The sequence below is a fragment of the Myxocyprinus asiaticus genome, chromosome 9, assembly GCF_019703515.2.
Source record: "Myxocyprinus asiaticus isolate MX2 ecotype Aquarium Trade chromosome 9, UBuf_Myxa_2, whole genome shotgun sequence".
In the NCBI taxonomy this organism is placed as follows: domain Eukaryota; kingdom Metazoa; phylum Chordata; class Actinopteri; order Cypriniformes; family Catostomidae; genus Myxocyprinus; species Myxocyprinus asiaticus.
In genome coordinates, this window is record NC_059352.1 from 8,006,271 (window position 1) to 8,023,064 (window position 16,794).

General features: G+C 40.9%; 1 protein-coding gene across 3 annotated transcripts in view; it reads left to right on the plus strand.

Annotated features, from left to right (window-relative positions):
• LOC127445955 (guanine nucleotide-binding protein G(s) subunit alpha-like) overlaps window positions 1–16,794 on the plus strand; it is a 66,095-nt gene that overhangs the window by 4,051 nt on the left and 45,250 nt on the right. The window contains exon 1 of one of the 3 annotated variants that reach the window (XM_051706489.1): window positions 15,153–16,547. The exons of 1 other annotated variant lie outside the window; for it this stretch is intronic. In XM_051706489.1, the coding sequence (XP_051562449.1) occupies window positions 16,409–16,547 (139 nt within the window). In that variant the 5' untranslated portion in view covers window positions 15,153–16,408. Of the gene's footprint in view, window positions 1–15,152; window positions 16,548–16,794 lie in introns of those variants that run through there. One more of the 3 variants, XM_051706490.1, reaches the window with a different exon arrangement.

The window sequence follows — 16,794 nt, forward strand, 5'->3', positions numbered from 1 at the left end:
GCAGATTCTGATCCGTGGCGTAAGAAAGTAGTTCCATGCACAAATGCATTTTTTGTGACCATACTCATTTTTTCCAAATTTTTAAAAATGTACTTGTTCATTGAACTGTTGTATATAAGCAATATCACACTTGCAATCGTGCTATATGGCCCTAAATCAGAACTGCTGTGATTACCTATGGCACTCGGCCTGCGGCCGAATCACAGCAGTGCTGATATAGGGCCATATCGCACTCTTGCTCATGTGATATTGCTTAAATATATACATATATATATATATATATATATATATATATATATATATATATATATATACATACACACACACACACACACACACACACACACACACTGGTGGCCAAAAGTTTGGAATAATGTACAGATTTTGCTCTTATGGAAAGAAATTGGTACTTTTATTCACCAAAGTGGCATTCAGCTGATCACAATGTATAGTCAGGACATTAATAACGTGAAAAATTACTATTAAAATTTGAAAAAAATGTTCAGAACTTCTTAAACTATTTCAGAGTTCTCATCAAAAAATCCTCCATGTGCAGCAATGACAGTTTTGCAGATCCTTGGCATTCTAGATGTCAGTTTGTCCAGATACTCAGGTGACATTTCACCCCACGCTTCCTATAGCACTTGCCATAGATGTGACTGTCTTGTCAGGCACTTCTCACACACCTTACAGTCTAGCTGATACCACGAAAGCTCAATGGGGTTAAGATCCATAACACTCTTTTCCAATTATCTGTTGTCCAATGTCTGTGTTTCTTTGCCCACTCTAACCTTTTCTTTTTGTTTTTCTGTTTCAAAAGTGGCTTTTTCTTTGCAATTCTTCCCATAAGGCCTGTACTCCTGAGTCTTCTCTTTACTGTTGTTCATGAGACTGGTGTTGAGCGGGTAGAATTCTATGAAGCAGTCAGCTGAGGACATGTGAGGCATCTATTTCTCAAACTAGAGACTCTGATATACTTATCCTCTTGTTTAGTTGTACATCTGGGCCTTCCACATCTCTTTCTGTCCTTGTTAGAGCCAGTTGTCCTTTGTCTTTGAAGACTTTAGTGTATACCTTTGTATGAAATCTTCAGTTTTTTGGCATTTTCAAGCATTGTATAGCCTTCATTCCTCAAAACAATGATTGACTGATGAGTTTCTAGAGAAAGCTGTTTCTTTTTTGCCATTTTTGACCTAATATTGACTTTAAGACATGCCAGTCTATTGCATACTGTGGCAACTCAAAAACAAACACAATGTTAAGCTTCATAAAATGAACCAAATAGCTTTCAGCTATGTTTGATATAATGGCAAGTGATTTTCTAGTACCAAATTAGCAATTTATCATGATTACTCAAGGATAAGGTGTTGGAGTGATGGCTGCTGGAAATGGGGCCTGTCTAGATTTGATCAAAAAATACTTTTTTCAAATAGAGATGGTGCTGTTTTTTTTCATCAGTAATGTCCTGACTATACTTTGTGATAGTTGAATGCCACTTTGGTGAATTAAAGTGCCAATTCCGAAACATGTTACGTTCCGTTTCCGTTCATCGAAACGAGACTTGTTTAAAGGAGGACACTCAGTATACTGCAGCCTCCAAAGGACGCGACCTCCGGAGGATGCATCCTTCCAAACAAGACACAGCCAGAGAAAGTGGTAAGGGCGCTTACACCTGAGCTAGATTATGTGTAACACCTGTCTCTAATTCCAGTGAACATGGGGAGAGCAGCATATAAATGGCCACGCCACCAGCAGAGAGGGCGAGAACCGGCTTGACAATATAAAAAATTGTTTAATAATAAACTTAAACAAAAAGATAACACGCACGCACACGTGTCGGACAGCTGCCAGTAACTCGCTCTCTCTGGAACTGCCACCTCCGGTCGCCTTTATCCCTCTCGAGGGCTTGATTAGCCTAATTAGAGGCCGGTGTGCAGCATCATGACCCAGCCCCGCCCTCCTCCCTGCCACACACACAGTATAGCGACCACGAGGAGGTTAACCCAAAGTGACTACCCACCCTAGCAGCTGGGCCATTTGGTTGTTTAGGAAGCCTGACTGGAGTCACTCAGCATGCCCTGCTATATGCTTAATTAATTATTTTTTCCTTCAGACAGCTTTTGCATTTGTCTATGGAGAAGAACGTCCTAATTGATCCAATTATGGTCCTAATATGCCTCAGAGATTCAACAATGACTATTATCTGTAATCCAAAATTAGATGTATCACTTTTAGACTGGAATACCACATGATTCTTATTTTTTGATTGAATCTCAAGAAATTCATTGAATAAATTATTTATTCAAAGCTGAGAAACTCACTTTTTCTTCTATGAACTTAGAAGATTCTTGGCTTTCCCCTTGACCTTTCTAGGAGTTCTTGCAACTTGAGAGCAGCCATGCTTTGACAAAGTAGCATTACACAAGGCCTCATATGCTTCGATCTTTTTAAGAGCTGTTGTTCTTTTTATTAACAAGTTACACAAGGAGGGTAGACCATCGACACAAATGAAGAAGCTGTTTAAGCTCTGTGACCAAAATACTCTAGTCATGCGGGTGCTCGGTTCAAAAACAGATGACACACATACTCACACACACAAAGCTGTTTGCGGTAACCTTTAGAATGTAGGAAAATGATCCCTGGCAGTTGTGTGTTTGTTTTATAGGGCTTGGTTGGTTGTGTCTGCATGCATGATATCTGTATGTGTGGTTGTCTTTCTCTTTACTCTTTGGGTTTCATAATCATTCGTAATGTTAATATAGAATCAGCCACAATGAGAATGTTTGTAGCTTGTCTTGGCTTGTTGTCTCTTTTGATGTGGCCGTTTAAAAGGTACCTGTTTTTTTGCAACATAGTTCCATAGAATGAACGTTACTATAACTACATTTTTGCAAGACGAGTTTTCTGTGCCGCTTTCTACGTTTTGCTGCAGTTTCCTGGTGAAATTAACACTAGAGGTGCTACAACAACTGTGTGTTTTATTCACTTTCACACAAATCACGGGTACTATGAATGTTTATGACATTATTAGCACTTATTTTCCACACCCTGTAATGTTATGATATTGAAACACTACTCTAATGCATGATTTGAAAATTGATACATTTTAACGCTTGTATTACAGACCCATTTACACACTTAATCCAATGTGATTAACTTCCACAGTAGCTCACCTGATAGAGTGTTGGTCTTTGGATTTGGAGTTCGAACTTTAAGCCCAGTCAAGAATGCATGAAGTGAAAGTGAAGCAAAAGGGCCATAGAAACAACACAAAGTGATGTGGTTGCTTCAGTAAATGTGCTTTTCATGTCGAATTTGATTTTAAAACAGTATCAGTTAGATTCAGGTGCTGGTTTAGTGTAAGGATGTCTGTTTTGTTCACCTATCATTTGTCTTTTTGAAAACTATTGGTTTGGTTTAGGTTAAAGTTTTAGGTTAGGGAAGTATGTTTACACATTAAAACATCCATCTAATATTCACCTTAAACTCCCCCACGCCGCAGGACATTTCACTGGGAAACTGCAGCCAAGCGTGTAATGAAGCATGTAATTTTGGTTTGTAAAAATGTTGCCTTTGTCACATAGATATCATGAGATCATGCTGTTTTTTTAAAGGAATAGTTTACCTAAAAATGACAAATCTTTCATTCATGTTATTTCAAACCTGTATGACTTTCATTGCTTCCTTTTTCCATACAATGAAAGTAAAGGGAGACTGTGGCTGTCATTCTGCTTAACATCTTCTGCATTCCACAGAGGAAAGAAAGTCACACAGATTTGGAACAATATGAGCTTTCATTTGTGGGAGAACTATCCCTTTTAAATAATTGCATGGTGTTATTCCTCTTAAACAGAATAACATCCTCTAACAAGGGATGAAATATTGCGTGAAATCAGATTAATGAAGTCATAAGGAGTCTGTTGTTTATCCAGCAACTGTTTTGCCTCTGTCTAAAGGCAGGGCATGACAAAATCATCCAACACATACCACATCCAGTTTTTTATTAGAATCTGTTAAGATTGGCCTGTTTACTGAATAGGGCCAGCTGGTCTGTGTTTTCAGCCAAAAAGTTATATAAAAAATAGGACTAATTTGCAAACTTAATGTCACATTGATTGTGACTGCTAACAATTACCTTTTTGTTCTGGTGTTAGTCACTGCGTCCAAAATCGAGTACTGTCAGAGTATGTACTGGATTTGATGAAGGACGCACTTATCGGCCAGTAAAACAGATGTTCTTTAGGTGTAAGTAGCATGTATATATTTCGGACATACGTCAAATACGTATGTCCGAAATGTATGTACGGACATAGTAGCGAAGTGTGGATATTTGGAAGGAGCAACTTCTCAGAAGTATCTAGCACTAATATTAAAATCTTTGAGACATGCAGTTCTTCATATAACAGTATAGAAGAGAAAAGCCCCTAATTCTTGCAATTACTCTGTCTATAAACAAGACTCTCTTATGTAATATGACACCTCAACAAAGTCCTGAGTTAAAGGTTTGTCTGTTGTAGGTTTCTAGGGATTGAAGCTAACTCTTAGGACACTGCGTTGCTTTACAAATAGATGTTTCTTGGCATTCTTGTTGCGTTCAGTGTGACTGTGGCTGCCTTCAGCCTCCTCTATCTCTCTCCGTTTGATTGAGGACTCCGGTTCAAACAAATAAGCATAGAAATGCATCTATTCTTTGTCTACAATCTCTTCAGACATGCTTTGTAAGTTATATTCTCTGGTCTGTGTGCAGCTCTGTTGTGTTCTGTTGTTACTATCGTTGTGGCAGACCTGTTTTTAGATAAAACATAACAAGTTTTCACTTGAATGCCCCATCTTACGTGCAGGGGCACTGTAACTGTTGCTCTCGTGCACTCTCATGAACACGCATAGGACAGCAATGGTCAGTCAAGAGTTTCACTTAATAATACATTTGATTGGGGCCTGGGTAGCTCAATGAGTAAAGACGCTGACTACCACCTCTGGAGTCACAAGTTCGAATCCAGGGCATGCTGAGTGACTCCAGCCAGGTCTCCTAAGCAACCAAATTGGTCCGGTTGCTAGGGAGGGTAGAGTCACATGGAGTAACCTCCTCGTGGTCGCTATAATGTGGTTCACTCTCAGTGGGGTGCGTGGTGAGTTGTGCGTGGATGTGGCGGAGAATAGCGTGAAGCCTCCACATGCACTATTTCTACACAGTAAAATGTGCGGATTGACAGTCTCAGACGCGGAGGCAACTGAGATTTGTCCTCCTCCACCTGGATTGAGATGAGTCATACACCACCACAAGGACTTAGAGCGCATTGGGAATTGGGTATTCCAAATACGTATATATAAAATATATATTTTTGTTTCTCACCAAACCTTATCATATGCCTTCAGAACAAGACATGAGTCACATACAGTAAATTATTAGACTTCTGAATTATACTTTTGCATCCTTTATGAAGCTTGAAGGGGTGGTCACCAAAAACTGCCATTGTATGACATGACCGAGAACAAAATTTTTTCACAATTCCTCCCTTTGTGTTAAGAAAAATATAGAAAGTCATATGGGGTTTGTAGAGCCGAGGAGGGCGGGGCCGGGCTGGAATGAGACACACCGGTCCCCAATCAGCCTGATGGGGTGCGCGAGTGATAAAGGCGGCCGGGGACGACAGTTCGAGAGAGAGAGAATTGCAGGCAGCTGTACTGTGTGTTTTTGGTTGTGTGTTTTGTTTAAATTGTTTATTAAATTATTATTTATATTATTAAGCCGGTTCTCGCCTCCTCCTTTCCACGGAACCCCCTTACACTGGTGCCGAAACCCAGGAAGGAGGAGGGATACCCGTCGCTGAGTCCTCGACACTGCCATCCACCCAGGGGAGCGCCGCTGCCGTCCGATGGGGGACGGAGTAGCCCGACCACCCGGACACGGGGAACGGCCGCCGTCCGTGAGGCGAGTGGGGACGGGACTCCCCGACCACCTGGAGCGAGGGAGCCGCTGCCGGGGGCGGAGGAGTGCCCTGCCGTCCCCCGGGAATGCGGAGGGGTCGAGAGAAGACCGCCGTCCACGGGGGGAGGAGGGAAGCGACTCCCCGACCGCCTGGAGTGGTAGGGCCGCTGCCAGGGACAGAGGAGTGTTCCCACGGGACGCCGGGAATGCGGAGGGGCGTTCTGTCCGCTGGGGGTCGGAGGTCTGACTCCGGTCCGCCCGGGGAGGAGCGGCTGCAGTCCGCCTGAGAGGGTGGAGTAGTGATCGAGGACCACGCGACGGCGCATCAGAGAACCGGTGAGTTTCTTTTTCTCTCTCTCCTCTCTCTCTCTCTCTGTCGCTCTGTGTTGGCCTTTCCCTCGCCATTTTGTTTTGTTGGTTTTCCGCTCCTGTCTCCTCCCAGGTCGAGGAAGGCGGGGATGACCCGCTGGCAGTCGGGGCGTAAGGCACGCCCCCACCGGAGAGGAAGGGTGGGGGATGTACGTCATGCCGGGGGCTGGCAACGCCGGGAGGAGTGTAGAGCCGAGGAGGGCGGGGCCGGGCCGGGCTGGAATGAGACACACCCGGTCCCCAATCAGCCTTATGGGGTGCGCGAGGTATAAAGGCGGCCGGGGATGACAGTTCGAGAGAGAGAGAATTGCAGGCAGCTGTACTGTGTGTTTTTGGTTGTGTGTTTTGTTTAAATTGTTTATTAAATTATTATTTATATTATTAAGCCGGTTCTCACCTCCTCCTTTCCACTGAACCCCCTTACAGGGTTATAACAACACAGGGGTGAGTAAACAATGACTGAATTTTCATTTTTGGGTGAACTATCTCTTTAAGCTTAAGCGCGTAATTCATCCTGCGCCGTTTGTGCTACGGATATCAATGATACCTCAAATAATGTGGCTTGTTGAGGAGAGTGCTGTTACTTTTCTAAGCAATCAGACTTAACGAATTTCACCATGTGGACGATAAAAGAAAAACAAAATCCCATAGACACTCTAGCAACCACCACCTAGCAACCACATAGCATCTCAGTCGCCACAAACAACACTCAGATTTTCTTCAGAATATAAAAGCCTAATTAAAAATAATAGTAGTAAATACAGTGCATCCGGAAAGTATTCACAGCACTTCACGTTTTCCACATTTTGTTATGTTACAGCCTTATTCCAAAATGGATTAAATTCATTATTTTCCTCAAAATTCTACAAACAATACCCCATAATGACAACGTGAAAGACATTTGTTTGAAATCTTTGCAAATTTATAAAAAATAAAACCAAAAAAAAAAAAAAATCACATGTACATAAGTATTCACAGCCTTTGCTCAATACTTTGTTGAAGCACCTTTGGCACCAATTACAGCCTCAAGTCCTTTTGAGTATGATGCTACAAGCTTGGCACACATATTTTTGGGTAGTTTCTCCCATTCTTCTTTGCAGGACCTCTCAAGCTCCATCAGGTTGGATGGAGAGGGTTGGTGCTCAGCCATTTTCAGATCTCTCCAGAGATGTTCAATCGGGTTCAAGTCTGGGCTCTGGCTGGGCCACTCAAGGACATTCACAGAGTTGTCCCGGAGCCACTCCTTTGTTATCTTGGCTGTGTGCTTAGGGTCGTTGTCCTGTTTGAAGATGATCCTTTGCCCCAGTCAGAGGTCCAGAGCGCTCTGGAGCAGGTTTTCATCAAGGATGTCTCTGTACATTGCTGCATTCATCTTTCCCTTGATCCTGACTAGTCTCCCAGTTCCTGCCGCTGAAAAACATCCCCACAGCGTGATGCTGCCACCACCATGCTTCACTGTAGGGATGGTATTGGCCAGGTGATGAGCGGTGCCTGGTTTCCTCCAGACATGACACTTGCCATTCAGGCCAAAGAGTTCAATCTTTGTTTCTCATGGTCTGAGAGTCCTTCAGGTGTCTTTTGGCAAACTCCAGGTGGGCTGTCATGTGCCTTTTACTGAGGAGTGGCTTCCGTCTGGCCACTCTACCATACAGGCCTGATTGGTGGTGCTGCAGAGATGGTTGTTCTTCTGGAAGGTTCTCCTCTCTCCACAGAGAAATGCTGGAGCTCTGTCAGAGTGATAATCGGGTTCTTGTTCACCTCCCTGACTAAGGCCCTTCTCCCCCGATCGCTCAGTTTGGCCAGACGGCCAGCTCAAGGAAGAGTCCTGGTGGTTCCAAACTTCTTCCATTTATGGATGATGGAGGCCACTGTGCTCATTGGGACCTTCAATGCTGCAGAAATTTTTCTGTACCCTTCCCCAGATCTGTGCCTCGATACAATCCTGTCTTGGCGGTCTACAGACAATTCCTTGGACTTCATGGCTTGGTTTATGCTCTGACATGCACTGTTAACTGTGGGACCTTATATAGACAGGTGTGTGCCTTTCCAAATCATGTACAATCAACTGAATTTACCACAGGTGGACTCCAATCAAGTTGTAGAAAGATCTCAAGGATGATCAGTGGAAACAGGATGCACCTGAGCTCAATTTTGAGTGTCATGGCAAAGGCTGTGAATACTTATGTACATGTGATTTTTTTCGTGTTTTATTTTTAATAAATTTGCAAAGATTTCAAACAAACTTCTTTCATGTTGTCATTATGGGGTATTGTTTGTAGAATTTTGAAGAAAATAATGAATTTAATCCATTTTGGAATAAGGCTGTAACATAACAAAATGTGGAAAAAGTGAAGCGCAGTGAAACCTTTCCGGATGCACTGTATATATACACTGATGAGCAAAAACATTATGACCAGTCACAGGTGAAGTGAATAACATTGATCATCTCCTTACAAGGCCACACGTCAAGGTCTTGGTAGATTAGATGGTAAGCGAACAATCAGTTCTCGTCGTCAACATGTAAAATGCAGAAGAAATGGGTAGGAGTAAAGACCTGATTGACTTTGACAAGGGCCAAATTGTTATGGCCAGACAACTGGGTCAGAGCATCTCTGAAATGGTAAGGCTAGTGGGGTGCTCCTGGTCAGCAGTGATGAGTACCTACCGACAGTAATCCGAGGAGGGACAAGCTGGCAACAGGGTGTTGGGCGCCTAAGGATCATCGATGCGCAAGGGCAACGAAGTCTATCCCGTCTGGTCCGAACGACAGAAGGACTACTGTGTCAAAAATCACAGAAAAAATGTATGATGGTTAGGGGAGGAATGCGTCACAACACACAGTGCATCGCACCCTGCTGCATATGGGGCTGCGTAGCCGCAGACCGGTCAGAGTGCCCATGATGACCCCTGTCCACCATCGAAAGCGCCTACAATGGGCACGTGAGCGTCAGAACTGGACCGTGGAGCAGTGGAAGAAGGTCGTCTGGTCCGATGAGTCCCATTTTCTTTTACATCACGTGGACGGCCGTGGACATTTGCAGCGTTTACCTGGGTAAGTAATGGCACCAGGATGCACTGTGGGAAGACGACAAGCCAGTGGAGGAAGTGTGATGCTCTGGGCAATGTTCTGCTGGGAAACCCTGGGTCTGGCCATTCATGTGGATGTCAATTTGACATGTGCCACCTACCTAAACATTGTTATAGACCAGGTACCCCCCTTCATGGCAATGGTATTCCCTGATGGCAGTTGCCTCTTTCAGCAGGATAATGCGCCCTGCCACAATGCACACATTGTTCAGGAATGGTTTGAGGAACATGATGAAGAGTTTAAGGTGTTGCCCTGGCTTCCAAATTCCCTGGATCTCACTTCGATTGAGCATCTGTGGGATGTGCTGGACCAACAAGTCCGATCCACTGCGGCTCCACCTCGTGAGTTACAGGACTTGAAGGATCTGCTGCTAATGTCTTGGTGGATATATATATATATATATATATATATATATATATATATATATATATATATATATATATATATATATATATACACTATATTGCCAGAAGTATTCGCTCACCCATCCAAATAATTGAATTCAGGTGTTCCAATCACTTCCATGGCCACAGGTGTATAAAATGAAGCACCTAGGCATGCAGACTGCTTCTACAAACATTTGTGAAAGAATGGGCCGCTCTCAGGAGCTGAATTCCAGCTTGGTACTGTGATAGGATGCCACCTGTGCAACAAGTCCAGTCGTGAAATTTCCTCGCTACTAAATATTCCACAGTCAACTGTCAGTGGTATTATAACAAAGTGGAAGCGATTGGGAATGACAGCTACTCAGCCACGAAGTGGTAGGCCACGTAAAATGACAGAGCGGGGTCAGCGGATGCTGAGGTGCATAGTGTGCAGAGGTCACCAACTTTCTGCAGAGTCAATCGCTACAGACCTCCAAAGTTCATGTGGCCTTCAGATTAGCTCAAGAACAGTGCGTAGAGAGCTTCATGGAATGGGTTTCCATGGCCGAGCAGCTGCATCCAAGCCATACATCACCAAGTGCAATGCAAAGTGTCGGATGCAGTGGTGTAAAGCACGCCGCCACTGGACTCTAGAGCAGTGGAGACGCGTTCTCTGGAGTGACGAATCACACTTCTCCATCTGGCAATCTGATGGACGAGTCTGGGTTTGGCAGTTGCCAGGAGAATGGTACTTGTCTGACTGCATTGTGCCAACTGTGAAGTTTGGTGGAGGGGGGATTATGGTGTGGGGTTGTTTTTCAGGAGCTGGGCTTGGCCCCTTAGTTCCAGTGAAAGGAACTCTGAATGCTTCAGCATACCAAGAGATTTTGGACAATTCCATGCTCCCAACTTTGTGGGAACAGTTTGGGGGTGGCCCCTTCCTGTTCCAACATGACTGCACACCAGTGCACAAAGCAAGGTCCATAAAGACATGGATGAGCGAGTTTGGTGTGGAAGAACTTGACTGGCCTGCACAGAGTCCTGACCTCAATCCGATAGAGCACCTTTGGGATGAATTAGAGCAAAGACTGCGAGCCAGGCCTTCTCGTCCAACATCAGTGTCTGACCTCACAAATGCGCTTCTGGAAGAATGGTCAAAAATTCCCATAAACACACTCCTAAACCTTGTGGAAAGCCTTCCCAGAAGAGTTGAAGCAGTTATAGCTGCAAAGGGTGGGCCGACGTTATATTAAACCCTATGGATTAAGAATGGGATGTCACTTAAGTTCATATGCATCTAAAGGCAGGTGAGCGAATACTTTTGGCAATATAGTGTATATATATATAATTGTAAATATAATAAAATGATAAAATAATGAATTACAAACTAAATATTAATCTTTCTACTTTTTAAGTGAATTTCAGAAATGGCAAAACTCTTGAAATGAAAATGAACTGTCATACATGGTTAAACATTACCTGCCATTGGGGTTTGCAAGTGCTTGTTTTGTTTCTGTCTCATTTAATTTTATGATTAATCATCATGCATTTTAATCATACAAATATTATACAACAAAACAGAGTTATAATAACTATCCTTTAACCCAAAATCGAAAATTCTGTCATCATTTACTTACACTCATGTCATTCCAAACCTGTATGACTTACTTTCGAATGTATAAAACACTAATGAAATGGTAAGCTGAATGTGTAGGACTGACAGCCTCAGTCACCATTCACTTTTATTGTATCTTTTGTAAATGAATGGTTAGGCTGTCATTCTGCCTAATGGAAGAAAGTCATACAGGTTTGGAACAATGTGAGGGTGAGTAAATGATGACAGAATATTCATTTTGGGTGATGAATGGTTATTTTAGTTATTTTCTTTTTTCTCTCATTTTATAAAGAAAATTGTAAGGGCCTATCTGTAATATACTGTATAATGGATAATTAAAATGACTTTTGACAATGGAATCAAAATTGCTTTTTATTTAGTGTATGTCTTATGCTACAAGATGTGTATATTTTAACTATTCTGATTATCCTTATTTAGAATTGGTGTAATCCCCCCTTTAATTTTATTTCATGATTTAAATGTTTCTAAATTGTCTTACGTACAGAGTTCTGAATACACCTGGTCTTGTGTTCAACTTGGTACTAAAACCCTACTAAAGGTCTGCTGTATTGTTAACACTAATATTGGATAAATGCTGCCACTTTCTGGTGGCAGATCATACTAGAGTTAACTCAATCACCCAGGGACATCCTTTCATGTGATGGATATCAATATAACCACAAGTTTTACATTTAGAAGTGTTTACTCTATTCATGTGTCAATAGGAATTTCAATTGCATCCATTAAGGTTAAAACATCTCCAAGAAATTATAATGTATTCTGTATGGGTGTGTCCATTCAGTAGCTTCAACCATGGAGGGTGACGTTTATAGTGGATTTTGTTGATTAGCTTAGGCTTGAGTTTCTGCTATTGACTTATATAAAGTAGGACTGTTTAGTCTATGTCCCCTAACGTCATACAAAGATAGGGGATCATAAATAGACCAAAATAGTCAAAAATAGCTCCATGAAACCTCATTTTCCAATTTGGTTGATGTCATAAACAAATTTATCTCTTGTGTTTTGACATTACTGTGACTTGTATATGATCTCTTAGTTTTGGATTCGTGGATTTCTTTGGATATGAGCATGTCACTATTTTTTAGCTATTTGTCTGAATATATATATATATATATATATTTGTAAAAAACAATATGTGACTAATGTTAATATGACAATGCAAAAGATATTATATTTGTAGATTAATTTTTGTGAATGAAATAACATCAGTGCTGAACTTGGTCTTTTTTAACATGTATTTGACTTTTCTTATATTAGCTGATGGAAGATAATAAAAAAAAGCTAATGGTCACAGCTGTGCTCTTGACTATATTTCACATCTAAAGGCAAGAGTATTGTATAAATAAAAAACAATTTTGTAATTACAGTTTATAGGCAGAGATGTGACTGATAAAAAATGGCCATACAAAAATAGTAAAGATGGTGCACATAATATTTGTACATTCACATAAAACTGGTTAATACTGAAGTATCCCTGCAAACTATTTTTAATTAAAGTAATTGTTCTAAAAAGCTTATAAGAGCTGTTTATTTAGTATTACTTTAATTTACATCCACTTTACTATTTTTAAACCTTGGTATAATGTGTAGTCTAATGGATTTAGAAATTAATCAGAATAGAAGACATATGCTAATTTGTTTTCATAGGTTCATATTTTGCATTACAGATTTATTTTGGTTATAGTTTGATGGTTCGTAACTTCAAATATCACCATCTGCACAAGTAATACATCAGAAAGGGTAAGGAGCAATAATGGCTGATTAACAGTAAAAATAACAGGTTTTGCAGAGTATATGTCAGTAAAAATAACACATAACAATGAAAGACAAAGTTTGTATGGACTATGCAGAAATATGGGCCTGTATGTCTGTGGAGATTCTCACTAATCCAGGTCTTCGTAAAATGTCTAGCAGTGGTATTCTAATCTACTGGACGTATTTTTGTTGCTCTTTGTTGATTAAAATCAGGCTTAAATCAAGGCCTATATCTTAATTTTTACAGTCATAACAATAAGATAATCATTATAAATACTTTTAGGTGGACCTGCCAGTTTATGAAATAGATATGCCAAAAATAGATGAAGGTAAAATATGCTTGGTTGTAATTCTTAAAAGCATACTCACTGGATAGCCTACACTTTCAGCTGGCGATATATCATGACATGACTTTTTTTAGGGTATTTTTTACTTTTGGTTGCGGTATAATGGTATGTTATTGCCGTAAAGTATCACATTGTCATAAACAACTTTAAACAGTTGCGCTTATAAAATAACCAGAAAAATCAAGTGACACTTTTTTTTTCTTTGTTCCTATGAACAATTACATTCATAAATATACACTGCAATGAATAATACTGTAAAGAGAAAAAGGAAAATTCTCTCATCATTTACTCACCCTAATGCCAAGAAGTGTATGACTTTCTTTCTTCTGCTGATCACAAATGAAGATTTTTAGAAGAACATCCCAGCTCTGTGGGTCCATAAAGTGCAAGTGAATGGTGGCCAGAACTTTGAAGGTCCGAAAAGCACATAAAGGCAGCACAAAAGTAATCCACAAGACTCCACTGGTTAAATCTATATCTTCAGAAGTGATATGATAGGTGTGTGTAAGAAACAGATCAATATTGAAGTCCTTTTTTACTTTAAATCTCCACTTTCACTTTCACATTCTTTTGTTTTTGGTGATTCACATTATTTGTGCATATTGTTACCTATTGGGAAAGGATAATATATTTATAAAAAAGGACTTAAATATTGATCTGTTTCTCAACCACACCTATAATATCGCTTCTGAAGATATGATTTAACCTGTGGAGACTTATGGATTACTTTTATGCTGACTTTATATGCTTTTTGGACCTTCAAAGTTCTATTGCATTTTATGGACCTACAGAGCTGAGATATTCTTCTAAACAAATTCTTTGTTTGTGTTCTGCAGAAGAAAGAAAGTGATACACATCTGGGATGGCATGAGGGTGAGTAAATGATGAGAGAATTTTCATTCTTGGGTGAACTATCCCTTTAAATGCTCTCTCGCTACTGTGTCAGTTTACTACTGCAGTAATTTGTACATAAAGTTGATACAGTTAAAACACCTAAGGAGGTCTTAGGTAGTCAATATGTGCAATTCAACGACCAACGATGATCACTTTACTTTAAAATGAATGACATTGCCTTTGAAATTTGCATTCAATTAATCAACTGCTGCTTCAATGTAACATTTGTGTTGATTCAGTTGTTAGTTGCTTGATTAATAGAGAGGTTAATCAATCTCTTGCATGTGAAACATGTTATTTAACCCATTACGAATTAACCAGGCAAGCTAGTTATTGACAAAGTCTACTGTAAGATAGAGCATATATATCAGAATCAGAATCAGCTTTATTGCCAAGTATGCTTACACATACAAGGAATTTGTCTTGGTGACAGGAGCTTCCAGTACACAACAATACAAAACAGCAACAAGACTTTTAAAAAATAATAAAAAAAAATAATAAAAAATAAATAAATATTGAAAAGAAAAAAGTATAAATAGAATACACAATAGACAATATATATATATATATATATATACACACACATACACACAATTTATATATATATATGCCTACATATAGCCAACGATAATGGCCCATATTGAAAGATTAATAGGATCAAATCGCGAACTTTTCCACGTATGAATCATGTCTTCAAAGAGGGCGCCTTTTCTCCGCAGAATCGCCGCTTGCTGACGTTTTCTGGCTGTCATGTGATTAGCCGCTGCCCGTACTCAGGGTTCAATGAGAGCTGTTTGCCCCACCCATCTCTTCAACGCTATCTATCTCAATGTACAATTCTCTGAGAAAAGGAAATAATAGCTAAAAATACTCTGTCGAAAAGGATTCATCCACGGCTATTTGTGAGGCAACGCGCTCCGTCCACAGGGAAATCGCTGTCATTGTGGTTTTGGATTTATCTTCACGTTTCCAAATGCACATGTATAGCTGATCCACCACCCGAATTCAAGAAGGATACAAAGCGTAGCCTGACAGCGGACTCGGACTGCGATAACCGGTAAAATATCGACGGATTCCCCAGAATCGGTGGCATTTGCATCTGCGGTCGAAAGAACCGTAGGATCGGCGCTCGCGTCAAAGCAGAGCCTACGGATGTGAGAAGAAATACAAATTACAGTAACGGAGAAGACGGCGAAGGGCCTTTTTTGATTTGGACAAGCCGAAAAACGCGATCAGTCACCATACGCAGAACAGGAGGGAAAATAACGTCTATCTACGGGGGATTTTTTTTTTAGCAGCACCGTATTTTTCTACGAGACAACGTCGTTTCATAACGGAGTTAAAAGGTTCATGTCGGCCACGGCGCAGGGCGGAATGATCCACATGCCGTCATTTTGGTGGAAATATTTATTTTTTTAATTTGTAGCCACCCTTTCTATCTCGTTCTGCCCGTCGCGTTGCATTGACGAGCGGATTCGACATCAACATAGAGAAAAGAATCACATTTTGTGGAGCTATTGATGATTTTAATAGGAGTGCTGGGCAGAATCGTTATTTCGGGAACGCGACCATGGATTCGCGACGGGAAATTTGCTAAATCGCTTTTGGATTTCTGTGCCTCGGAAAGCCGTAACGAAATCATTAATGTAACGTCGAAGTCTACGCTGGATGCACATTCATACACATTTAACATTTGACGAAGTCTCGTATTTTTATCGCAGCAAACGCTCGACAGGACTCGGCCTAGTGTTTTCACCACCTCGAGCTCTCCTATTCTCGCCAATACTAGTCACCCATAGTAATAGCTTTCATATTTCCCCTTGCCTTGATCTGCCCATATCAACAAAACCCTCTGTGTTATTCTGAATCCACGGAAGCTATGTGCATGCGAGTATAAATGTCCCTGTTTTCCATCAAAGTGTTTTGATCGGAGGCCAATCGAGGAATTTGGACAATTTATTCATACGTTATATTCACCTCTCCCCACCACCCACCCCCCAAAACTTTTCTTGGGTTTTTGGGAAAATGGGTTGTTTGGGCAACAGTAAGACCGAGGACCAGCGAAATGAGGAGAAGGCCCAGAGGGAAGCAAACAAAAAGATAGAGAAACAGCTCCAGAAAGACAAACAGATCTACAGAGCAACTCATCGACTACTACTGTTAGGTAGGTTGGTCTGAAAGAGGTTCTGTCACGCCTGCGAATACTTTCCTGCTGGACGTTCTGTGCTGTTGTGATGTCATAATGCTCCATCACACGCGTGGCGTTCGAAATAGAATTCTCTAATGGCTTTAGTGTACATTTAAATCATGTATTCAAGTAAACGATGTAGGCTTTCAAAGTTGATTGGGACATTTTTGCTGGAGGCTTATTGAGGCCTTTTGGGCATCATCATACACATACCTGATCTCAC